At 35.2% G+C, this 26000-nt stretch overlaps 1 protein-coding gene across 1 annotated transcript in view; it reads right to left on the bottom strand.

The window, feature by feature from the left end:
- CSMD1 (CUB and Sushi multiple domains 1) overlaps positions 1-26000 on the bottom strand; it is a 2488924-nt gene that overhangs the window by 468363 nt on the left and 1994561 nt on the right. The window contains exons 24-25 of the mRNA XM_027840340.1: positions 1977-2168; positions 1289-1415 (exon numbers count right to left, since the gene is read on the bottom strand). Coding sequence (XP_027696141.1) covers positions 1289-1415; positions 1977-2168 — 319 coding nt within the window. The remainder of the gene's footprint in view (positions 1-1288; positions 1416-1976; positions 2169-26000) is intronic.

The following is a 26000-nucleotide window of genomic DNA, read 5'->3' as shown; positions in this document are numbered from 1 at the left end:
TTATGCAATAGTCAATAATTGTTCTGTTCACATGGTTACAATGAGTTTTCACAATATCTGCTACTACTAATTCTACCTTGATAATAACAATAGCTAACATTTATGTAATGCTTACTGTGTTTCAGGTACTGTGCTAAGCTCTTTACAATTAGTAACTCATTTGATCCTAAAAATATCTCTGGGAGGGAAGTGCTATTATTATTCTCATTTTACTGATGAAAAAACTGAAGCAAATAAAAGTTAAGTGATTTGCCCAGGGTCATACAGCTAGGAAGTGTCTAAGACCAGATTCGAATTCTGGTCTTCCTGACTTCTGGCCCAGCACTCCATCCATTGTACCCCCCTTGCTATTCTTAGATTGCTAGATAGTAATAGATGAAGGGTCTTTCTTCTGAAAGGCTAGAAATTGATAGGTAGATTAGAGGCTTTAGAGCCTGAAGGGACCTTAGAGACATTTAGTCCAGCCTGCTTACTTGACAGGGGAAGACACAGAGGCCCAGAAATGGAAAGTGAGCTGGACAAGGTCACACAGATGTTAAGAAACAGATTCAAGTCTTAATTATCTGATTCCAAATCCAGTGCTCTATTACACCATTACTTGACACTTTCCATAAAAAAAGCCAAATCAGTGTCAGGAAGGGTGAACTTCACAAGAGAAGAGAGTAATGAAGTTGAAATAAAATAAGGATACTTTTTCACTCCATCCTATTTTCCCCATTTATTGATTTTTTTTTTCATATTCACTTGGAGACCATCATAATAATTATAATTCACTTTTATACTGAAATTTAGACTTAAAAATATGGTGAGGCATTAATATGAATTATTGAAGGTTTTTTTGACATTTTTTCATAAAGTAAAAAAAAAGTTCACTAGAGTCAATTCAGATTTTCATTAGAAATAGAATAACCACTTTGTTCTTTCTTCTACCGATTTTATACAGTTTAATTATTTTCTTCTTATCTGTAGCTCATGGCTGAATTTCTCTTGTGACATCGTTTTAATATACCCATAAACATGTATTCTGGGTAAGACTACTAAATGCATTTTAATTCAAGATTTCCAAAGGTGTATCCAAATGAGAAACTGAGCCAAAGAGAAGTGCAGAAGCTCCATCTAGGGTAGTCTTTAGAGATGATGGACATAAACCCTGGTTTGCTTATGAACTGTCTTCCACAGCTGAAAGATAACTGCTTAATGTAATGTGACTCCCCCACCCTTTTCCTTCATGCATAGCACACAGAATCTATATTCTCCAAAACAGCATAGCACATAGTAAAATGACTACCTGATGGTCTTCCCTGGGTCTGCCTCTATGATCCATGTGCAATGAAGATTATTATCATAAGGTGCAGGGTAACCTGGAGACAAAATCCGACCAGATGTGGCAGCATGGATTTGACCACCACATTCAGCTGAGGAGAAAACAAAAGCATATCAATATGCAATCCTGTTTTGGACAAGTCTACTGTGTTGCATAATTTGTTGCATTGATTAACATTTTAAGGAAAAAATAAAAATATATTTTTATTATTTTAAAACCTTTTAAGAACTCTTTCTCTTCCTATTTCCTTAACCCCATCATTCCCTGAAACCTCTTCATGTTATCAACTGAGAAAGTACCAATTTCTGATATAAAGTCAGAAGATATGAAAATAATACAATGATTTGGGTCCCAATAAACATATGTATATTAAACACTTCAATACAATAGCTTTAGAAAGGATTGTTTCCATGTTTGAAAAATCCGCAATGTGAATAAGGATAAGGGAGAGGCTGGAAAGACCTCCTCAATTTTATGAGAAATGGAGTTTCATCTTAGCCCGCATATTTCCCCAACGGAGGAGAGAGGGGATGAGGAAAAATATCTTCCCTGTCTCCAAAAGTTCAGAGAAATGACTAAAACACATTTGTTACTGGAATTAGAGGTTGACAGTGTTGCACAGATAGTTTCTGTATGACCTAGTCAGAATTACCAATGCATGAAGGCAAAGGCTTGTCCCATACTCTTCGGTCTCCACTCAGGCAGGTCATGGTGCTACTACCATGCATCGCATACCCAGGATTACAGCTGTACTGGACGATGGTGTCAGTAAAATGCCCTTCATCTCGGATCTTATAGCCATAATTTGGGATTCCTGGATCTTCACATTTTACTAGATCAAAACCTTCAAGGGAGAAAAAAAAAACAGGGAATACATGTTGTTAGTAGAAAAAAAGAAAAGGTAAATTCTTAGAACTTGGAGCTGGAAGCAACCTTAGCAATCATCTCTTCCAGATCTTTCAATTTCTATATGTGGCAGAGTAGACTTATAAAGTAAGTTACTATGACTTGCCTTTGGTCGTGTGTGTGTGTGTGTGTGTGTGTGTGTGTGTGTGTGTTTGTATTTTTGAGAGAGAGAGAGAAAGACAGAGAGACAGACAGACAGAGAGACAGAGAGAGAGAGAGAGAGAGTCAGACTGGGATTTAAACACTGATTCCCCAGTCTTGATATCCAGTGTTCATTACTCCAAAGGTATTACCAAGTGCAAAATCTAAATAATCCACAGTAAGTCTAGAAACAAAATGAATATTATCTAAAGGAGTGAAGGGGGCACAAGCTAGGTGGCGCAGTGGATAGAGCACTGGCCTGAAGTCAGGAGGACCTGAGTTCAAATCTGGCCTCAGACCAAACACTTGACACTAGCTGTGTGACCCTGGGCAAGTCACTTAACCCCAATTGCCGCACCAAAAAAACAAAACAAAAAAAAAACCCAAAAACAAACAAACAACAAAAAAAAACAATTAAGGAGTGAAGGGACAGAGAAATAAATGCTATGCTCTTTTCAGTAATTATTAAATAAAAATATAGTCTTCCCCTTCATTTACTTAGCATTTCTTTTCTATGAATCTTTCAAAACTTATTGATCAGTAAATTTGTTACTTACTACTTCAGTTTCTTGCAGATTATTTTTACCTCAATGAATTCTACATAATAACTTGCTAAAGCAATTTTAATTGGTAGCCACCAACTGGTAAATTAGGACCTGTCAGTGTATCATAAAAAATTTATCTGGAAGACTTCCCAACCAATCACTGCTGTCCTCCCTACTTTTGCCTCACATTGCCCCATCTTTGTTATTTTTGTTGTTTTGTTTTGTTTTATTTTGTTTTGTTCTGTTTTTTTTTTCAAGCACTTACATCCAGAAAGGGAAACTACAGTTAGAGGTGCTTATTCTCCACTTGGTGATAAATAGGGCCTGAATTGTTAATACCAGCTTTGAGCTCAGACAGTTTATTGTCCTCAGCCCCTTTCCTTCAGAGATCTCATGACTTTGGAGAAAAGAATATAGTTCTTCCCCTGTGAAAGTATTAGGGTCCCTAAAATAGCCACATGTCATATTCTTTTTGGTACAGGGCTCTGAGTTGAGCAATTCCCTCCACAACAGAAATTCAATAAATAAATCATTATAATGAGTGAGAGAATATAAGCTGTTAAACACAAAGAAATATATGACTGAAAGGAAGATTTAGGTTTGTCTGCACCTAAAGCTGTATATTGTTTTTATGTGAAGCAATATTTTGTAGGTGATCTTAGAAGACAGCCTTATACTTTCACATATTTCTCCCCCACTTCAGGATGTAAATTTTGACAATTTAAAAAAAGTACTGTTTAAAACTTGGTGTAGGTCTTGCATGGGCTATTTGTTCTATCTTTCTTTCATTGTTCCTGAAAGTATATTCTCATTTTCACAAAACCATCAAGGACTCCTATTGGGAAATTGGCCTCTTAGAAAACTTATCCAAAGTCATGAAACTTATCTCATTCACATGTTAAAATAAAGAACAGTTTCTACATTAGTACTATAAATGTAAGATGATTGGAGAAAACACCTATATTTTAATCAGAATGGTAAGAAAAGATAATTTGTATAGGTATGGTAATGGCCTCAGTTTTTTTTTTTAACTTACTCATTATGCTTCATTTTAATTTTTAAGCAAAGAGGGAATATAATTATGATTCAAGATACACATGGCAGTTTAAATAATATCATATATATTAAAACTACTAAAAAGTGAAATATTCAATTTCCACATGGAAAATATAGAAAAAGAGAAAGCACAAGAGTCATAGTGCTAACTTTCCTATGGCTTAGGCCAGAAAGAAATGCCTGTTCAAAACCAAAAGAATACAAGCTCCTTGAGGACAAAGACTTTCACTTTTGTGTTTTGTTTTTTTTTTGTCCCAAGGATCTAGCACAGTGCCTTTGACATGTGAGGTGATTAACAAATGGCACAGTGGAAAGAACATTGGCTCTGGAGTCAGAAATTTTGTGTTGTTGTTGTTCAGTCATTTCAGTCATGTCCAGTCTTTGTGATCCCATTTTGGGTTTCTCTTGGCAAAGATACAGGAGTCAGAAAACTTAGGTTCAAACTCTTTCTTTGATGCTTACTACCTATGTAGCCTCTTGTATGTCATTTAACCTCCCTGTTCCTTAGCTACCTCTTCTATAATATGAGGGGAGTTGAATTAGATGGTTCATTTGGCTCTTAAGTTCTGAATTTATAATTTAAATATTTGATCAAAATTCTATTTTATTTAAATGTACTAAACCAACTAAACAATAAAAAAAGAATCATTGCTTTTTTGTTGTTGTTCAAAGCATCTAATTACAAATCTCTTAATCAAAATCAAGTAGGAAAATTGAGGCCTAGAGAAGGGAATAAGCTTACCATGTTCATATGGATAATAAATAGTGGAAGTCTAGCTCAGCTACATTACTTTCTCTTCTGTATTAACATTCCTGATATTCTCAATGCCTTGTGTATGATTTACCTAAAGTTTTTTGAGCTTGAGATGGAAAAGGGTCAAAGTTGATACAAACGCTAACTATATCGGTGGACTGAAGATTCATAAGATCTTGCAGTTGGAAGGAACCTCCAAGGGCAAACTAAATAGGAATTCCCACATCAACATCATCTACAAATGCTTATTCAGAATTTATGTTGGGGAGTTAGACTAAATAATATTTTAACCCTTTTTCAGCTTTAAGAATATAAAAATTCATAATTTTTTGAACTTCTCAAAAATCAGTCATAGGATCACTGATTTATAGCTGGAAGGGACCACAGAGGCCATCTATTCCAACCTCTTCATTTTATCATCAAAGAAACTTAGACCTAAGAAAGTTAAGTGACTTGTCCACTATAACATAGGTAGTTTGAGAGAATAATGTGTACTTTCCCCTTCATATAACATTAACCATTAGGTTAACCTTACTTTTCACCTTGTTATCTCAACATCAGACAGCCAGACTTAGGTTGGCACCCTAAAAGTTATCTGTGTGTATGGGTATGGGAAATAGGAGAGGTTAAGGGGAAGAAATTGGGACTTAAATTATGTGAATGGATACTAAATGACCAAAAAACACCCACAGCTATCAATTTATTGGATGAGGGGAGAATATCAAATAAGTAAATTGCTTGAGTATAATTCAGATAAAACAATTCAAATGACGGATGCTTTTTTTCCCACTTGTCAAGCACCAGTGAAGGGCACAAGCTGAAGTGAGGATTATGGGAACTCCATCTCTTGAGATTTTAAAACAAAAGTAAAAAAGACATTTTTGTTTCTCTTTTACAGTTGGTTAAAGCCCTAACACAGAGCGGTCATCAAGATTACTTCTTCCCATCTCTGACAGTGAGAATTCTTTTTTTTTATTAAAGAATTTATTTATTAATATTTGGTTTTCAACATTCACTTCCATAAGATTTTGAGTTTCAAATTTGCTCCTCCTCCCCAAAACAGCATGCAATCTGATATAGGCTCTACTTATATGTTCATATTAAGCATATTTTCACATTTGTCATGATGTAAAGAAGAATTAGAACCAATGGGAGGAACCACAAAAAAGAGGAATCAGAACAAAAAAATAAAAGAAAAGGAGAGTAAATAGTACGCTTCCATCTGCATTCAGATTCCATAGTTCTTTTTCTGGATGTGGCTAGCTTTTTCCATTGTGAGTCTTTTGGAGTTGTCTTAGATCCTTGCATTGCTGAGAAGAGCTAAGTCTATCAAAGTCAGTCATTGCACAGTGTGGCTGTTACTGTGTACAAATTCTCCTGGTTCTGCTCACTTCACTCAGAATCAGTTCATAAAAGTCTCTTCAGGTTTTTCTGAAGTCCACCTGCTCATCATTTCTTATTACACAATAATATTCCATTACATTTATATACCACAGCTTGTTCAGCCATTCCCCAATTGATGGGCAACCCCTCAATTTCCAATTCTTTGCCACCACAAAAAAAAGCTGCTATAAATATTTTTGTACATGTGGGTCCTTTCCCCATATTTATGATCTCTTTGGGATACAGCCCTAGAAGTGCTATTGCTGGGTCAAAGGGTATGCACAGTTTTATAGCCTTTTGGGCATAGTTCCAAATTGCTCTCCAGAATGGTTGGATCAATTCACAACTCCACCAAGAATGTATTAGTGTTAGGGGCAGCTAGGTGGCTCAGTCAATAGAGCTCTGGCCTTTGAGTCAGGAGGACCTGAGTTCAAATCCAGTCTCAGACACTTAACACTTACTAGCTGTGTGACCTAGGCAAGTCACTTAACCCCAAATGCCTCACCAAAAAAAAAAAAAAAAGAATGCACTAGTGTTCCAATTTTTCCACATTTTCTCCATCATTCATCATTTTCTTTTTCTGTCATATTAGCTGATCAGATAGGTGTTAGATGGTACCTCAGAGTTGTTTTTATTTGCATTTCTCTTATCAATAGTGATGTAAGCATTTTTTCATATTAATATAGATAGCTTTAATTTCTTCCTCTGAAAATTGCCTGTTCATATCCTTTGACCATTTATCAATTGGTCAAAATACAATGACTTGTATTCTTATAAATTCAACTTAGTTCTCTATATATTTTAGAAATGAGGTCTTTATCACAGACACTGGTTGTAAAGATTGTTTCCCAGCTTTCTCCTTCACTTCAAATATTGGTTGCATTGGCTTTCTCTGTGCAAAAGCTTTTCAATTTGACGCAATGAAAGTCATCCATTTTGCATGTCATAATGTTTTCTATCTCTTGTTTGGCCATAAATAATTCCTTTCTCCATAGATTTGATAGGTAAACTATTCTTTACTCTCCTACTTTGCTTATAGTATCCTTGTTTATATCTAAATCATGTACCTATTTTGATTTTATCTTGGTATAGGGTATAAGATGTTGGTCTATGCCTAGTTTCTGCCATACTCTTTTCCAGTTTTCCCAGAAGTTTTTGGTAAATAGTGAGTTCTAATCCCAGAAGTTGGAGTCTTTAGATTTATCAAATAGTAGATTATGATAGTCATTGACTATTGTGTCTTGCATACCTAGCCTATTCCACTGATCCACCACTCTATTTCTTAGCTAGTACCAAGTAGTTTTGATGATTGCTGCTTTATAATACAACTTAAGATTTGGTACAGGTAGGCCACCTTGCATTTTTTTTCATTAATTCCCTTGATATTCTGAAACTTTTGTTCTTCCAGATGATTATTGTTATTGTTTTTTCTAGCTCTATAAAATAATTTTTGGTAGTTTGATTGATATGACACTGAATAAGTAAATTAATTTAGGTAAAATTGTTATTTTTATTATATTAGCTCAACCTACCCATAAGCAACTGATATTTTTCCAATTATTTAGATCTGACTTTATTTGTGTGAAAAGTGTTTTGCAATTATGCTCATATAGTTCCTGGTTTTGTTTTGGCAGATAGACACCCAAATATTTTCTAATGTCTACTGTAACTTTAAATGGAATTTCTCTTTCTATCTCTTGCTAGTTAGTGTTAGTGTTAGTAATATATAGAAACGCCAATGATTTAAGTGGGTTTATTTTATATCCTGCAACTTTGCTAAATTTGTTTATTATTTCAAGCCATTTTTTACTTGATTCTCTAGGATTCTGTAAGCATACCATCATATCATTTGCAAAGAATGATAGCTTTGTTTCTTTGCCTATTCTAATTCCTTCAATGTTTTTTTTTCTTCTCATTGCTAAAGCTTACATTTCTAGTACAATATTGAATAACAGTGGTGATAATGGACATCTTTGTTTCACTCCTGATTTTATTGAAATGCTTCTAGTTTATCCCCATTACATGTAATACTTGCTGATGGTTTTAGATAGATCCTATCTATTATTTTAAGGCATACTCCATTTAATCCTATGTTCTCTAGTGTTTCTAATAGGACTGGGTATTGTATTTTGTCAAAAGATTTTTCTGCATCTATTGAGATAATCATGATTTCTGTTAGTTTTGATGTTGAGATGATCAATTATGCTGATAATTTTCCTAATATTGAACCAGCCCTGCATTCCTGGTATAAATCTGACCTTACCATAGTGTATTATCCTGGAGATAAGTTGATGTAATCTCTTTGCTAATATTTTATTTAGAATTTTTGCCTCTATATTCATTAGGGAAATTGGTCTATAGTTTTCTTTCTCTGTTTTGGCTCTTCCCAGTTTAGATATCAGCACCATATCTGTATCATAAAAAGAATTTGGTAGGATTCCTTCTTTACTTATTTTCCCAAATAGTTTATATAGTATTGGAATTAGTTCTTCTTTAAATATTTGGTAGAATTCATTTGTAAATCCATCTGGCCCTGGAGATTTTTTCTTAGGGAGTTCATTGATCACTTGTTAAATATCTTTTTCTGAAATGGGGTTATTTAAGTATTTTATTTCCTCTTCTGTTAATCTGGGCAATTTATATTTTTGTAAATATTCATCAATTTAACTGAAATTGTCAAATTTATTAGCATACAGTTGGGCAAAATAGTTCCTAATTATTGTTTTAATTTCTTCTTCATTAGCGGTGAATTCACCCTTTACATTTTTGATGCTGGTAATTTGGTTTTCTTCTGTCTTATTTTAAAGCAAATTAACTAAAGTTTATCTATTTTATTGTTTTTTTTCATAAAACCAGCTCTTAATTTTACTTATTAGTTCAATAATTTTCTTAATTTCAATTTTATTAATCTCTCCTTTGGTTTTCAGAATTTCTAATTTGGTATTTAATTGGGTATTTTTAATTTGTTCTGTGTCTAATTTTTTAGTTGCATGCCCAATTCATTGATCTCCTCTTTCTCTATTTTATTCATGTAATCATTGAGAGATATAAAACTTACTCTAAGAACCACTTGGGCTACATCCCATAAGTTTTGGAATATTGTCTCATTATTGTCATTCTCTTGGATGAAGTTTTTGAATGTTTCTGTGATTTGCTATTTGACTCACTCATTCTTTAGGATTAGATTATTTAGTTTCCAATTAATTTTTAGTCTATCTTTGCATGGCCCTTTATTACAATCTAATTTTTATTGCAACATGATATGAAAAGGATACATTTAATACTTCTGCCTTTCCGCATCAGATTGTGAGGTTTTATGCCCTAGTACATGGTCAATTTTTGTGTAGGTGCCATGTACCACTGAGAAAAAAGTATATTCCTTTCTATCCTCATTCAATTTTCTTCAGACGGCAATCATATCTAACTTTTCTAAAATTCTACTTATCTCTTTCTTGTTTATTTTGTGTTTAGATTTTTCTAGTTCTGAGAGGGGGAGGTTGAGGTTCCCCACTAGTATAGTTTCATTGTCTATTTCTTCCTGTTACTCTCTTAACTTCTCCTCTAAGAATTTGGATGCTATAACACTTGGTGCTTATATGTTTAGTAATGATATTACTTCATTGTCTATGGTATCTTTTAGCAGGATATAGTTTCCTTCCTTATCTCTTTTAATTAGATCTATTTTTGCTTTTGCTTTGTCTGAAATCAGGATTGCTACTCCTGCTTTTTTTTACTTCAGCTGAAGCATAATATATTCTGTCCCAGGCTTTTACCTCTACTCTGTGTGTATCCCTCTGCTTCAAATGCGTTTCTTGTAAACAAAATATTGTAGGAGTATGATTTTTAATCCACTCTGCTATCTACTTCCATTTTATGGGAGAGTTCATCTCATTCATATTCACAGTTATGATTACTATCTGTCTCTCCATCCTATTTCCCACCCCCTTGTTTATGCTTTTCTTTCTCCTTTCTCCCTTTCCCTCCTCACTAGTGTTTTGCTTTTGAACACTACCTCTCTCAATCCATCCTCCCTTCTATTAACCCCCTCCCTTTTCTTCCCCTTTACATTTACTACTTCTTCCCTCCTTTCAATTCATCCCCTCCATCTTCTTTTCCCTTTCCTGTCCTACTTCCTATAGGGTAAGTTAGATTTCTATACCTAACTGATTATGTTCTTCCCTCTTTGAACCAAATCTGATGAGAGTAATGTTCAAACAATGCTCATCTCCCTCGCTTCTTTCTCTCTACTGTAATGTTTTTGTGCCTTTTCATGTAATGTAATTTACCCTTGCCTGTCTCCTCCTTTCCTTTTCTCCCAGTACAATTCCTTAATTAGATCCATTTAATCCACTTAATTAGATCCATTTAACCCACTTAATTAGATTTTTTATCATTACATCAAAGTCAACCTGCACACACCCCCTCTATGTATATCCCTTTTAAATGGCATTTAAAAGTTCTCAAGAGTTATCTTCCCTTTTAGGGATGTAAACAGTTTGCCCTTGTTAATAACATGTTTTTTTCTGTCCTGTTTTTCCTTTTTATGTCTCTCTTGAATCTTGTATTTGAAGATCAAATTTTCTGTAGAGCTCTGGTCTTTTGAAAGGTTTGAAAGTTATCTATTTCATTGAATATCCATCTCTTCTCCTGAAAGATTATGGTCAGTTTCACTGGGTAGTTGATCCTTGGTTGTAATCCAAACTCCTTTGCCTTATGGAATATCGTATTCCTCGCCCTATGATCTTTTAAATGTAGAAGCTGCAAAGTCCCTCATAATCCTGCTGGTGGTTACATGATATTTAAATTGCTTCTTTCTGATTGCTTGCAGTATTTTCTCTTTGACCTGGTAATTTTGGAATTTGGCTACTATATTCCTTTGTGTTTTCAATTTGGGATCTCTTTAAGGAGGTGATGGGTGGATTCTTTTGATGACTATCTTACTGTCTGGTTCTCAGAGCTCAGGGCAGTTTTCCTTGATGATTTCCTGAAAGATGCTGTCCAGGTTCTTCTTTTCACCATGGTTTTCAGGTAGACCAATTAGTTTACATTTGCCCAATTCAAATTTTTAATGAATTGTTTTCTTCTATTAGATTTTGTACCTCCTTTTCCATTTGGTCCATTTTACTTTTTAAGGAGTTCTTCTCCTCAGTGAGTTTTTGTTCCTCCTTTTCCATTTGGCCAATTCTGCTTTTTAAGGAGTTGTTTTCTTCAGTGTACTTTTTTCCATTTGGCCAATTGTATTTTTTAAGGACTTGTTTTCCACAGTTAATTTTTGTCCTTCCTTTTCCAAGCTATTGACTCTCTCTTGAATACCTATCATTTCTTTTACCAATTTTTACTCTGCCTCTCTTATTTAACTTTTAAAATCCTTCTTGAACTCTTCCAAGAAGGGTTTTTGTGCTTGAGACCAGTTCATATTCCCTTTTGAGATTTCAGATATGGGTATATTGACAATGTTGTTCTCTTATGAATTTCTGCCTTGATTTTCCCTGTCCTCATAATAGGAATCTATGGTCATTGTCCATTTCTTTTTGCTCACTGTGTTCACTTATTTCTTGGCTTTAAAAAAAAACTGACCTCTCCTGTTGGAGAGTAGGGGGCATGGACCCAAGATTCTTCTTCTTCTTCTTCTTTTGGCTAGGCAATGGGGGTTAAGTGACTTGCCCAGGGTCACACAGCTAGTAAGTGTCAAGTGTCTGAGGCCAGATTTGAACTCAGTTCTTCCTGACTCCAGGGCTGGTGCTCTATCTACTGTGCCATCTGCTGCCCCCCCCCAAGCTTCTTGTGGTGGGATCATGGGGCCTGGTCACTGACTTTGTGTGCTGGAGAATCAGGTGCTAGCAGTTGGAAGCTTCAGGGTTCTGGCAGCTTACCTGGTGTTGGGCTGGAATCAGCAATACTGGATCTTGAGGGGTAGGGATGGGGAGTCTGGCCTAGGGATGCCTGCTCACCCAGGCCTTACACTCCTTTCTTTGGCTCCTGCTCACCTAGGCCTTGCACAGGGATGTTTTGCTGCTGGAGGATGTTTGCCAGTCTGGAGCTTTACCTCTTGGAGTTGTGCTTCCCAGAGTTTTGCTGAGGTACCTCGAGATTTGGCTGCTGGAGAATGCCATTGTAGTGGTGGTTTTCTGAGCTGGTGTCTACAGGTTCCCCTGCCTGCACTGAGGCACTTGGGGGTCCTGGTGTTGGTGCTTGCCTGCCCCTCCACCCTGGGGTTCAGGAGCTCCCCCTGGTATGCTGAGGTGGGGCTTTCCACTGGCTTGCTGGGATGCCTCCAGTTCTATACTGCTCCACCTTCCTCAGAGTGAGAGGGGCCTTTCCTGTTAATCCCCTGAAGTTTCCTGGGCTACAAGACTGATGCATCCCATCTTTCTGCTCATTAAGCTGTTCCAGGGTTTTTCCTGGGCAATATTTTCTGGGCTTTCAGAGGTCAATAAAGGAAGGCAAAAGTGACTTACTTCTTACTCCTCCAGTTTGACTCCCAGAAGACAGTGAGAATTCTTAAGCAATACAAAAGCCTATTAAGAGAGTGACATTCCCTTCCCTAGAGATCAATAAGGTGTGAGTATGATGCAGTAAAAAATATTTATATATGTGGCTTGTAAAAGTAGTCTCAGTGCCCTTTGTATAGAATTTTATTTAAACATGGATGTCTTGTAAGGTCATTTAGAATCATGCATGCATGAAAAAATGAATATAAAAGCAAATTTAATTCATTCATGTTTATGCAATTATCCAGAAAATTTATAGGATAGTAGATTTAGAGATGGAGAGGACCATCTCTGGTCATTGCAGGTCATTGGGTCCAACTCTCTTATATTTCAAATCAAGAAAATGAGGCACAGTCAGGTTAAGTTACTCGCCTATGGTCATATGGCTAATAAGTATATAAAGATGTATTTGAACTAAGGTCTTTCTGACTCTAAGAATAGTACACTATAGACATAATTCAACCTCCAGAATGTGCTACCTAAGCCAGTGAATGCCCAAAGCTTTAAGAATGTATGTGTGTGTATATAAATTAATTTAGACTATTTTTTCAGGGTTTTTTTGGTTACTGTTTTAAAAAAAAAGAAATAGAGATATACAAATATAGACAGATATTCTTTGATTTTATTTGGGTTGCAATTTTGTAGGGTAACATCTGTCTTCTTATTATTGCTCATACTACTTAATCCAAAATATACCTTTTTTTTAACCACAGCTTGTCATGCAGATGTTCTTTCTTTTTAAACCAAGTTATTAGTAATCTGTCAATCACTCTTTCTGCAACCAGCTGTCTTTTTCATATGATGTAGTTCTATTATCTTCCCCCCTACTCCCCCACCTCCCCCCCAGAACAACTGTGTCCTTGATGTCATCATGAAAATTTTGTTTTCTGTTCAAAATTTTTCCCCTAGATTATGAATTCTATAAATAGTGGCATACTTGTAGTCCTCCACAATATAATTATCTGGAACATTTTTCTTTGAATTGTCAGAAGATTTACAACTAAGAATGTGTTTATTTCTTCAGTTTTCTCAGCCTCAGAGAGATAACATCTTCCCCTCAAGAATTCTTGAGTAATACAAGATTTTCATGCCTAACTAAAAAGAAAATCTAGAATTTTGTAATTACAAAGTATTGTAGAGGTCTACTTCAAGATTAAATGAGTTTCCCAAGATCACACAGCAAAATTAGGAGCAGGATTGGGCCTAAAAACTAGGTCACTTGAATTCCTATGCAGTGATCTTCTCACTACATTACAAGCAGTACTTATGTACACTCAAAGAAAGGAAACACAGTTCAGCAGAAAAAAGAAAGGATCTCATTAAAAAAAATTGCTTCTTTGATTCAGAGTTCCATAAACATCTTGATGTGTAAAATGTAAGCAAATCCTTTAATATCTGTATCAGTTTTCTCATCAATGAAATTAGAGTAACAAAACATGTTCTAACCACATTGCAGGGTTATTGTGAAAACCTATTTTAAATCTATATGTATGTAAAGCAATATATAAATGTAAGCTGTTTCATGATGATGATGATGAAGATGATGATAGGATATGATTTGATATGTAGCAAAGAGTCATCATCGATCTACATTGGAATAAGTGATTTCTTCACTCTGAGATCCATATACCAAGGAAATTACAGATTTTGCCAATGATGTTTTTGGCAGTTACTATTATATGTGTTGTCATGTTGTCCAAATTGCCATTGTTTTTTGCAAAAGGACACCTGAAAAGAAAGGAAGCTATATGGTCCAATGGATAGAGTGCTGGGCTTAGAGTCAGGAAGATCTAAATTCAAATCTAGCCTCAGATACTTAATTAGATGAATAATCCTAAGGAAGTCACTTTAACTCTATCTGCTTTAGTTTCCTCAAAAGTAAAATGGAGATAATACTAGAACCTACATCACAGAGGGGCAAGTAAGTGGTACAGTAGATAAAGCCATGGCCCTTAAGTCAGGAGGACCTGAGTTCAAATGTGACCTCAGACACTTAGGAGCTGTGTCATACTGGGCAAACAACTTAACCCTGTTTGCCTCAGTTCCTATTCTGTAAAATGAGCAGAGGAAGGAAATAGCAAACCCCTCCAGTATCTTTGCCAAGAAAACCCTAAACGAAGTCAAGAAGAGTCGGATGCAAGTGACCAACAACACATCACACAGTTGTTGTGAGATAATATTTGCAAAGTGCCTGGCACATAGTAGATGCTTAATAAATTGCTTTTCCTTTCCCCTTCCCTAATACGATTTCCTTCCTTTTCAATGAAGTGAGGGTAAGATTGGGATATATTGACCTACCAGTACAGTTGTAGAACCTAAATAAATAAAACCAAGGAGAGTAATAAGTCATCGTAGACTAACCTTTACTTCTTTTTTTTTGACAGCATAGTTGTATTGGGTATGTCAGGGAAAATAGTAGGCAAATATTAGCTGGGTTTCAGGGAAACGTCTTACAGTTTTTAGCAATGTTTTATCTGTGGACATGTTGGAAAGATGTGGTATACTAAAGTTAGGTGGATTCAGAACATGTTGAAGGACTAGAACTAGAGAAGAGTCAACAATGGACAGTATGGAGGAAGGTCTCTAACAATATCCTAAGGATATATTCTTGATCCCATGCTATTTGAAATTATTTTCATTGACTTGACTGTAGGCATATATAACATGCTAATAAACTGTACAGCTGACACAAGTATGTGAGGGCAGATAACATTTTAGATCACAGAACCAAGATCCCAAAGGATGCTGACAGATTAGAATAATAGATCAAATTTTAAAAGATAAGATTTGATGGAGATAAATGTAAGTCTCCTTCATACCCTTAAAAATAACTTTTTAAGTACAAGATGGAGAAAGTATCATTAGAAAACTCTTCACGTGTAAAAGACATGAAGATTTGAAGGGACTATGAGCTCGATATGAATCAAAATTGTATCATGGCAAACAGTTAATGTGATCTTAGAATGCCTTGACAGACTTAGTGTCTAGAATAAGAGAGGTGATAGTAGGGAGATTCTGCCCTGGTCAGATCACATCTTGAATAGTGCACTCAGTTTGGGATGCTACATATTAAGAAGGATATTGAGAAGCTGGAGAGGGTCCCAAGAAATACAACAAAATGGTGAGTGGGACTGAAGTCTACAGCAAATGAGGATCAATGGAAGGAATGAGGAATTTTTAATCTGAAGTAAAGAAGACTTAGGGGCAATAGGAAAATTATATTGGAGTATTTAAAGGGCTGTCATGTAGAAGAGGCACATGAAATCAGTTTCTTAAGAATTCAAACCATTAAAAAACAGGATGGGCTGCCCCCAAGGAGTAGTGGCTGTACCCTCATTGGGAGTCTTCAAGGGAAGGCTGAATCCTCATTTCTTGGGGATATTGTACAGGAGATATCTAGTCAGATCTGTTTTCAATTAGAAAGCACCTGAAACACTTCCAACTTTCAGATTCTCTTTGTCTGTTCATTGAATATAGTAGATTAGAATGGAATTTTCTTCCAACTTATATTTGATCCTGATATAAAACTGCAAGATATTGTTTTAGTTACTACTTTAGAAAAGAATACAATTCCTATGGTAGGATCAGCAGGGTGAATCCTGAAACATATTAAAGACAATTTATACTTAAACCTACTCAAGATTATCTTCTCAAGCAATGTAAAGATTATCTTTAATTTGAATTGATATAATTTAAGTAATTCAGTCTGATGACTTCTGGGGTTTTTTTAAGCTGTAAAGTAAGCAGAGATAAAAGTCTGTATTTTTACACTGAATCTTTGGATTATAAACTCCAGTTTACATATACATGCCTATATTTTCCATTTTGTAAAAATTGAAATCCTTGATGAGGATTAATAAATACATTTTTACCAAATCTTATTTTATATAAAGGACAAAAAAAATGGAATTGTATTAAAATGAGTTAAATTTGCCCTTTTAACTTGGTAGCAAATATTTATTTCCAGTTTCCAATGTTCCAGCTTGGGGGCAAATAAAAAGTAGATATGCCATTAATAGAATTTTCCTGGTTATAATATGTTCAAATATCCACAAGGATGGAAGGTTACTACTGTAACCTGTTCTTTTTTTTCCTTTTTAATTATCCAGCCATAATATTTTTAAGAAGCAACTTCTTTGCCTATTCAAAGTATAAAAAGAATCAATAATAAAGGATATAACCTTTTAACTTCCAAATATTTTGTCTAGTTCTTATCTCTAGCATGAAGCAGTTCTGTGTTAAAAGAAAAAAAGGAAAGAAAAAACAACCTACTTCAGACATAATCCATTTCATTCACCTAGACTGAACAATGAGAATTATAATGACTAGAGTTTCTCCCCTCCTCCCCACTCTAAATAGTCCTTTAGAATGTACTTTCATCCCAGGTGAGTTTTGAAAACATAACTGAGGAAGAAAAATACTTGCAATTTATGAATATCTTATATATTCTATCATGAAGACTTGAAAATCCTCAAGTGTTTATAGGGATTTGTTCTCTCTTTTCTTATTTTATTCAAACTTGTTTGTTTAATTTTGGATAAGCAATTTTCTCTATTAAAGTCCCTTGATGTAACGGATATTGCCATGTGTAAAGAACTGAAAGTGATTTCACCATAGCAAGCAAACTATTAAAAAGTTATATTAATAACTAATTTAAAAACATTAACTATATGATTTTCAACTCCAGAGAAGACCTGAAAGGAAGATAGTGCTCATTCTTTGCCTTATTTATTTATTTTTGGTTCACTCAAGCAGCGAAGTTCATCTACAGTTTATTTCCTACAATACTCAACTGATCTATTTTATAAACTGCCTCCTGTCACTCAAGTGCTGGGAACTTTTTTTTTTAATTTTAAACCATCCTTTCTTGAGGAGTACATTCATATTCTATTTTTTATAGATGTGCCACCTTGAAATAATTTCTTTAGTTGCTTTTGATTTAATTACATGACTCTTGCTTTCCCCTTTTATATTCAGCTTGTATTTTTTCTATAATATTATGATGTGTTTAAGCTGTGAATTAGGAAACACTACAATTAAAAAAATTAGCAACAAAAGTCACCCAAGCAATCATGATTGGTTTAACATGGGTAGAAATTACAAATATTGACCTGTATGTGAGAAACAGTATAAAAGAAATGATTAAGAAAATTTATGATCAGAAGAATAGGGAGGTGGGTCATATAATGAGCCCCAGGCATAACAGATAAATAGCCTATGTGCTGCACTGGTATCTAACTATGAAATATTAAAAGAAACAGAGCAGGCATACTTAACTATATTTTTGTGTCCTGGACTCTTTTAGTAGCCTGGCAAAACCTATGGGCCCTTTCTTAGTTTTTAAATGCATACAAATACATAGGTTACCAAAAAATCCATTTTTTTCAATCCAAGTTCATGTACCCCCTGAAATGTATACATGATCTTCAGACCCCAGGTTAAGAACCCCTTTACTAGAGAAAGGTTTTCCAATGCATTGGATAGATGCTTTATGGAAGACTTAGGAAAAGACAAAGGCAAGAATCACAGAGGCTATACTAGAAGAAATCCTCACGCCAGTTAGATCTTAAATGCGACAGAATATCAATCTATGTATGATTTCTCAAAGGAAAAGGTGATCTCTTGGTTACAAGTTGAAATCATCCAAAAGAGTACCCAAGGTCAGCATTAAAGTCAAATAATAAGCCTCATTATTGAATTTCCAGTGGAGAGACAGGTGTTTATCAAATGAGTAACTTGAAATCATGGAATAAGTGGAGCACAGTTTACACTGCCAGGAGTCATTCTTGGAGTTGTCTATCATTCTAAGCATACTACAGTTTCATACTGGAATTGTTCAAGCTTTTAATAACCATTGTACTCTGAGCATGGGGATGGCTTGGCCACAATCCAAGGTATAGAGCATCATTTTTTGACATGGTAAAAGCTGTCAGAAATGACCTCGTGTCATCAAGCCTCCTTCATTGCCTCCAAAAATAACACAGGAGAACTTTCTGTGCGACTGCAGTGTACAGGAGACTTTTAACAGTGAGGACCTATATAGCTAAGGAACTGGGAGGATGGGTAGGAACCACAAAGTGACAGAATAGATACTAATGGACAAATCTATAGGCCTCTAGATTTCTCATCTACTCATTTTATATTATCTACTGTGTGTTACATACTCTAATAGTCACCATGGAGGGAATTTATAGTTAATGTGGTGGTGGTGGGGATTGATCAAGGGATCTCTTACTAATTGATTTTCTCCCAGCTCAATTGATAGTATCATAGAATATAAAATTAAAGTAACAGAAACTATGAAGAATCGATATAATTTCAGACCGTATGGGGCAAGCGATGCAGAGAAGGTGCTGTTAAGAAGTAAGTACTTAGTATTTGTTATCATTTTTTGAGATAGAAAATGTTCTATTAAGATTGTCATCACCTAGCTATAGGATTGACCTTTATGCTTGAGGGGGCCTTTAAAAAAAGACATTCTATTTAGACTTGGTTAGAAGATAGCAATGAAGAGTGTGAGCTCTAGTAAATGAGAAGACAATTATCTATGGAGGAAAAACCCAGTTCTTAAGACTGAATCACTCCTAATCTCCTGGGAGGGAGTTGGGGAAGGTAAGCGATATCTCTCTTGAATTAAGTAAAATTTCTAACAATACAATTTCCCAATTGATAAAGGGTCAAAATATATGAACAGGCAGTTCTCAGATGAAGAAATTAAAGCCATCTATAGTCATATGAAAAAATGCTCTAAATCACTATTAATTAGTATGTCTTATTTGAAAAAATTGGCTACCTTGACCCACCATTTTCAGAATACTTCTTTCTTCCTATAGACACACTTACTTCTCAAAAGTCCCTCCACATTCTCAGGTGATTGTTTCTACAAAGATACTTCCAAATAACAGCAAAAGAACTAGGTAGTGTAATAGACATAGCTCTGAGACTGAAGTCAGGAAAATCTGAGTTCAAATCTGACCTCAGGAGGCAGCTAGGTGGTACAATGGATAGAGCACCAGCCCTGGAGTCAGGAGGACCCGAATTCAAATCTGATTGTGTGACTCTGGCTAAGTCACTTAACCCCAATTGCCTCACCCCCCCCAAAAAAAAATTTGACCTCAGACACTTCTTAGTTGACCATAGGCAAATCACTCAGTTTCCTAAACTATAAAATGGGGATAATAATAGCATCTACCACTCAGGATTGTTGTGAGAATCAAATAATACTTGTTAAGCTCTTAGCATAGTACCTGACATGTAGTAGATGCTATATAAATGCTAGCTATTATTAAAGCATCTCAGATATAACTAAGATATAACTGATGGTCATAAACATTATGAGTCCTCACCATCTCCCACAAAAAGCTGTTTATCTTTCAGCAGAGTTGTTTTAAACTCTCACAAGTAGAGGCAGCTAGGTGGTTCAGTAGACAAGAGTGTTTGAGTTGGAGTCAGGAAAGAAGGCCCGAGTTCAAATCTTGCCTCTGATACTAGTTGTGTGACCCTGAACAAGTCATTTAATCATTCAGTAAACATTTGTTAAGCACCTACAGGCACTATATTCAGTGTCTCAGTTTCATCATTTGTAAGATGGGGATAATAATAGAATCTGCCTCACAAACTTTTTGTGAGGATAAAATTAGTAATTTGGAGATAACATTTGTCACCACAAAATCATTATAAAAATGCTAGCTATTATTATCAACACCAGGAAAAACTTACATAACTTAAGAAACTATAGCATTTATTTGCCTTTGACTTAATTACACTATTAGGTCAAACACATAATAATTTTTAATATTTTCTCTGGCTATAACATTGCAGAAACAGTTCTAAATTCTATGATCTTGAGAAATTGGTAGTACTTTTTGGCTTGAGTTGTTACAACTTTAACTTTAAAAAATTTAGTTGTTTTATTAGATAATTAGGTACTATCAACTCATCTTTTTGAAATATACAAATGCAAGCTAAAATTATTTCCATTAATCTTCTTATTATCAATAAGAATATGGAAACCAACTAAGAGATATAAACATTTGCTTATATATATATTAAAGAACAGCTTAGACAATTTTTTGTTCTAATTTACATAAAAGAATACTGAAATACTAAAGCTAGGCTTCAGCAATACATGAATTGAGAATTACTAGAAGAGTAGGCTGATTTTCAAAGAGGCAGAGGAACTAGAGACCAAATTGCAAATATTTGCTTGATTATGGAGAATGCAAGAGTGTTACAGGAAAAAAAAATGAACACAACACAATCTATTTTGCTTCATTGATTGACTACACTAAAACCTTTGTGTGGGTCACAACAAAATGTGGTAAGTCCTTGAAGATATGGGAGTACCAAAACATCTTACTTGTCTCCTGAGGAACCTGTATGTGGGTCAAGAAGCAACAATTAAAACCAAACATGAAACAACTGATTGGAAAAGGAGTACAAAAAAGCTATATATTGTCACCTTATTTATTTAACTTATATGCTGAGTGCATTACGTGAAATGCCAGCCTTGATGAATCAAAGCCAGAATTAAGGTTTTTGGGAGAAATATCAATACTTTCAGATATGCACACAATACCATTCTGATGGTAGAAGGTGAAGAAGAATTAAGAAGCCTCTTGATGAAGGTAAAAGCCAAGGGTGTAAAAGTTGGATTGAAGCTTAACATTAAAAAACAAAACAAAACAAAATTAAGATCATGACAAATGGTCCCATCACTTCCTGGCAACAGAAGGAGAAGAAGTGTCAGATTTTTTTTTTTTTAATTTTGAGGCTCAAAGATCACTATAGATGGAGACTGCAGCCACAAAATTAAAAGATGCTTGCTTCTTGGAAGGATATCTTTGGCAAATCTGCACAATATACTAAAAAGCAGAGACATCACCCTACCAACAAAGGTCCGTAGCTATGTCAAAGGTATGTTGTTTATTTTTCCAGCAGCAATGTATGAGTGTGAAAGTTGGACTATAAGGAAAGCTGAATGCTACAGAATTGATGCTTTCAAATTGTGGTGGTAGAGAAGACTTCTGAGAGTACCTTGGACAGCACATAGATCAAATCAGTTAATACTTAAAGAAATTAATTCAAACTATTCACTAAGGAGTCAAATACTGAAACTGAGTCTTAGATACTTTGGCCACATAATGAGAAGATGTGACTCAATGGAAAGGACTTGATGCTGGGAAAGATTAAAGGCAAAAGGAGAAGGTGGCAGCAGAGGATGAAATGGATATAGTTTTATGGAAGCAGTGAATATGAGGTTGGACAGACTTCAAAAGATGGTGGAGGAAAAAAAAGGCCTAGTGTGCTATTAGGGTCCATGGGGTCACAAAGAGTCAAAGATGACTGAATTACTGAAGAGTTCACTTGATTATATCATATAAATAAAATGAAATTCACAAACATCTATACAGTGACCATTCACCAGGAATTGACCAATGTGCTAAAATGTTTTATTCAGAAAAAAAAAATCATAGGGCCCTCTGAAGTCATTGAGTCTAAACCCTACATTTCAGAGTTGAGGACACTGAAGTCCAGAAGTGCTAAGTGTCTTACTCAATGTTACACAGGGAGTTAGTGTCAGAGCTAAAATATGAATCCAAGTCCTCTGACCAGCACTTTTCTCACTGTACTATTCTGCATGCCAACAATACAGGAGAAACCATGTAAATTTTATATCCATTTATGAAAAAAGCAAATGAATTCAAAATATTCATTTATTGTGACAGAATGGATTATGGACTCTCAAAATGCATCTATTCAGAAAAAGTTATCAGGCAATGGGGCTAATGGGAAAGTCCTAAATTTCATTTTTTTTGGGGGGGCAGGATATCTTAGGTCTTCCCCTCCAACCCACTCTGACCAGAAACTAACCAGCTTCAAGAATGAAAATAATAAAAATTTTAGAGTTAGAAGGAAATTTAGAAATCATCTAGTCTGATCCCCTCATGTTATAGATAAGGAAAACCAAGAGCTCAAAAGCCTAGGTGATTTGCCTTAAGTCATATACTAGTAGAGCTAGGATTGGAATTCAGATCTCCTGAATTCTTATCCATTATTCTTTTCACTTCACCTTTATTGCTTTCCTAGATTTCATGAACTTTGAAAGGAATGGGTAGAAAGTTGGTAGGTATCAGTAAGTCCCAAAACCCTGAAGAAGTAGAGCATCATTTGTTGTAATTCCTGCAACTAGAATTGCAGGTGTGAAAATTTAGGGAATGATTACAAGAAGGCTATATGCACTGGGCAAAAGGAGGACTGAGCCACAGCTCAGGCAGTAAACACAGAGTTGAGGGCAGAGAATGTGGCCACCTCATTCAGGTGTCAGGTCTGTTGTCAGGACCTGGGTCCCTTTTTGAAGAGCTGGGAGTTGGGAGGACAGAATAAGAAGTGAAGGGCAGGTTTGAAAGGACAACTAGATGCTTTGGCATTTCTGTATTAAGGCAGTATTGCTCCTACCTTCCTCTACTGTTTTCTCCTCTTTATTTTCCACAACTCTTAAATGAGGATGACTAAAATTGTTCTCACTCATGTCTCTACCATAGAGATTTTTGAAAGAAAAAAAAATTATGAAACTTATGAAATCACTTTGAACAAGGCAAATGCTGTATATATTCAAAGTATTAAAAACAACACCCGAATTTATTCTTGGGATGATTTTCATGTGTCATTATTCTTATTGTTTTGTTACAAATAAATAATAAATAATTGTTAAAGCATATGACATAATGTGAAGGCTAAAGTAGTATACCCTACCCATCAATTTCTGAGAAGTGACAGTAACTACAATTTCACTGTAGGTCTGCTTTAGTAACAAGAGGAAAGAATACCAGATCTCATTTTCAATATTTCACTGTTTTCCAAATACTTTTGAGTGACTCCAAACCATCAGCTTAATTGTGACTTCTAAATGCCAACCAGTTCTCTCTCAGTGTTCCTCTGAAATATTCGTCACATAACCTAACTCAAGGAAAATGGTCCAAATCCCAAATGACAGTCATTGTGACTAGAAATAATGCTTATTCAGTTGGAATTCTCTCGAAATAGGGAATGTATTTCTGTATTTTAGGCATATGAGTTAAACAGTGAGAAATAAAAAGACAAAACACATTAATCCCCTCCTATATAAATCTACAACACTCAACTAAATCATTACCTTCCTTCCCAGCTTCACTCTTCTTTTGGATTCCCCCATTTATGTCAATGATGTCCTAGGAATCCTTACTTGAACTTTTCCTCACACTTAGTCACTAAGCTCAATCATTTTATCTTTTTCTCTCTCTCCCAAATTTGTCCTTTTTTTCCATCTCCACTGCTATTTATCTAGTCTAGGTCTTCACTCTCTCATATGAATTACATTCTCTCTCAAATCATAATATAAGCTCTTGTGGGAAGGGACCAGCATAAGTGACTTATTTAAGTAACTCAGGCAAAACTAAGGTCAAATTCAGATTTTGGCTCCAAATCCTGTGTTCTTTCCAATAAGCCCTTCTCAGTCTTCATGTTCCTGCTATTCAATCAAACAATAAACATTTATTAATCTCCTAGTGTGTACCAGGCATTGCATTAGTCATTGTAGTCATTTCATTTGTGATCAATTCTTTGTGACCAATTTGGGATTTTCTTGTCAGAGATACCGGAATGGTTTGCCATTTCCTTCTCCAGCTCATTTTAACTGAGGCAAACAGGGTGAAATGACTGGCCTAGGGTCACACAGCTAATAAGTGTCTGAGGCCAGATTTGAATTCATAAAGATGAGTCTTTCTGATTCCAAGCCCAGTACTCACTGCACCACCAAGATGTACTAGTTACTGGGCTATTATTTAAAAAAAAATCAAGAGGGGGCTTGGCATTATTCCTGAATATCTTCTAATATTAAGTAATTATACAACTGACAGAACTTTGTCCTTATTACTGAATAAGATCAGGCAGTTCCCCCTGCAGTTGCACATTCAAGAGTCCTTAAAAGATATACCAATAGGGATAATAAAGTTTCAGCAATCCTCTGGATTTTATATAGAGCAAAGTATCAAATAGGCTCACCATAGGTATTTTTCACTATTATAGTGAATGTTCAGTGCAAATACAAATGGAAAATACTAAGATCCTTTACCTACTCTATTTGTTAGTCAGTCAATAGTCAATAAGCATTTATTAAGCACTTAATATGTACTAGGCTCTCTCCTGAGTTCTGGGGATACAAATAAAAAAAAAAAGAAAGATAATCTCTGCCCTCAAGGAATTTATAATCTAATAAGGGAAAGCAACACACAAAAGAAAGATGAAAAGCTCTTCTTGGGAGGTAGTGAAGATGCCTGGTATGAAGGAATGATGGATATTTCTGGCCTGTTTGAAAATAAAGAGATGGTTAACCTGGACTCCTTCTTAAATGGAGGAGCTCTCTATCTTGCCCTGTAATCTGAGAGGTCCCATCAGCAAATAGTGCTGATGAGTTTGAGTACCAAGGCTGATGTGATCTTACAGGATGAAAACTTTTTGGTGGCATGATGGAAAAGTTCAAAGGAATGTAGTTACACAGGAAATGAACTATGATGATTATATCAAACTCATTAGAGTCCCCTAAGTTAGATCCATAATCACTCAAATGAACTCAGCTGAATCATCCATAAAAAAATGACTAACAGGTATTGTCCAGATTTATGGTATACAACTACACATACATCCCATAGACCTGGTCTATCAGAACAAATATGTCTTGGATAAACACTGGTATGAAACAACAGGTGGGAGAATAACAGGCTGAACAGCTTTTTTGAAATTGTGTAATGCTTTTCAAGAGCCCAATGCTTTTAAATATTTTGCTGAAATTGAAAAAAAAATCAATCTGATTAGCAGTATTATTCTTCTGATGATTTTCTATGACTATTGATTAAGGAACCTCCAATCTCTGAATAATTAACGTTAAAGATGATGAAAAGATGAAAGGTATTATGAGTACTAGTGACCTACAACACATTACCAATAAAGAATTAGAGATGAAAAGTCTTATTAAGAATATTGTCATGGGGCAGTTAGGTGGCACAGTGGATAGAGCACTGGCCCTGGGATCAGGAGGACCTGAGTTCAAATCCAAACTCAGACACATAACACTTACTAGCTGTGTGAGCCTGCGCAAGGTCGCTTAACCCCAACTGCCTCACAAAAAAAAAGAATATTGTCAGAGAGCTATATAATGCAAAAAGAAAGTAGCTAGAGTGAGAGATAACTGATGGAGAGCATACAGACTATGTTGATGTAAATATAATGGCAAAAGAGTTAAAGGACTATCATATTAGGCATCCCCTACTTAAAAAATTCATGGAAGGACATGGATTATATTCTCATAGCATAAAAGGGCAGGACTAAGTTATAATTGGTCCTGGTAATGGGAGTTGCTACAT

The sequence above is a fragment of the Vombatus ursinus genome, unplaced genomic scaffold, assembly GCF_900497805.2.
Source record: "Vombatus ursinus unplaced genomic scaffold, bare-nosed wombat genome assembly UNPS02014841.1, whole genome shotgun sequence".
Classification (NCBI taxonomy): domain Eukaryota; kingdom Metazoa; phylum Chordata; class Mammalia; order Diprotodontia; family Vombatidae; genus Vombatus; species Vombatus ursinus.
This window is presented reverse-complemented; position numbering and strand designations above follow the sequence as displayed.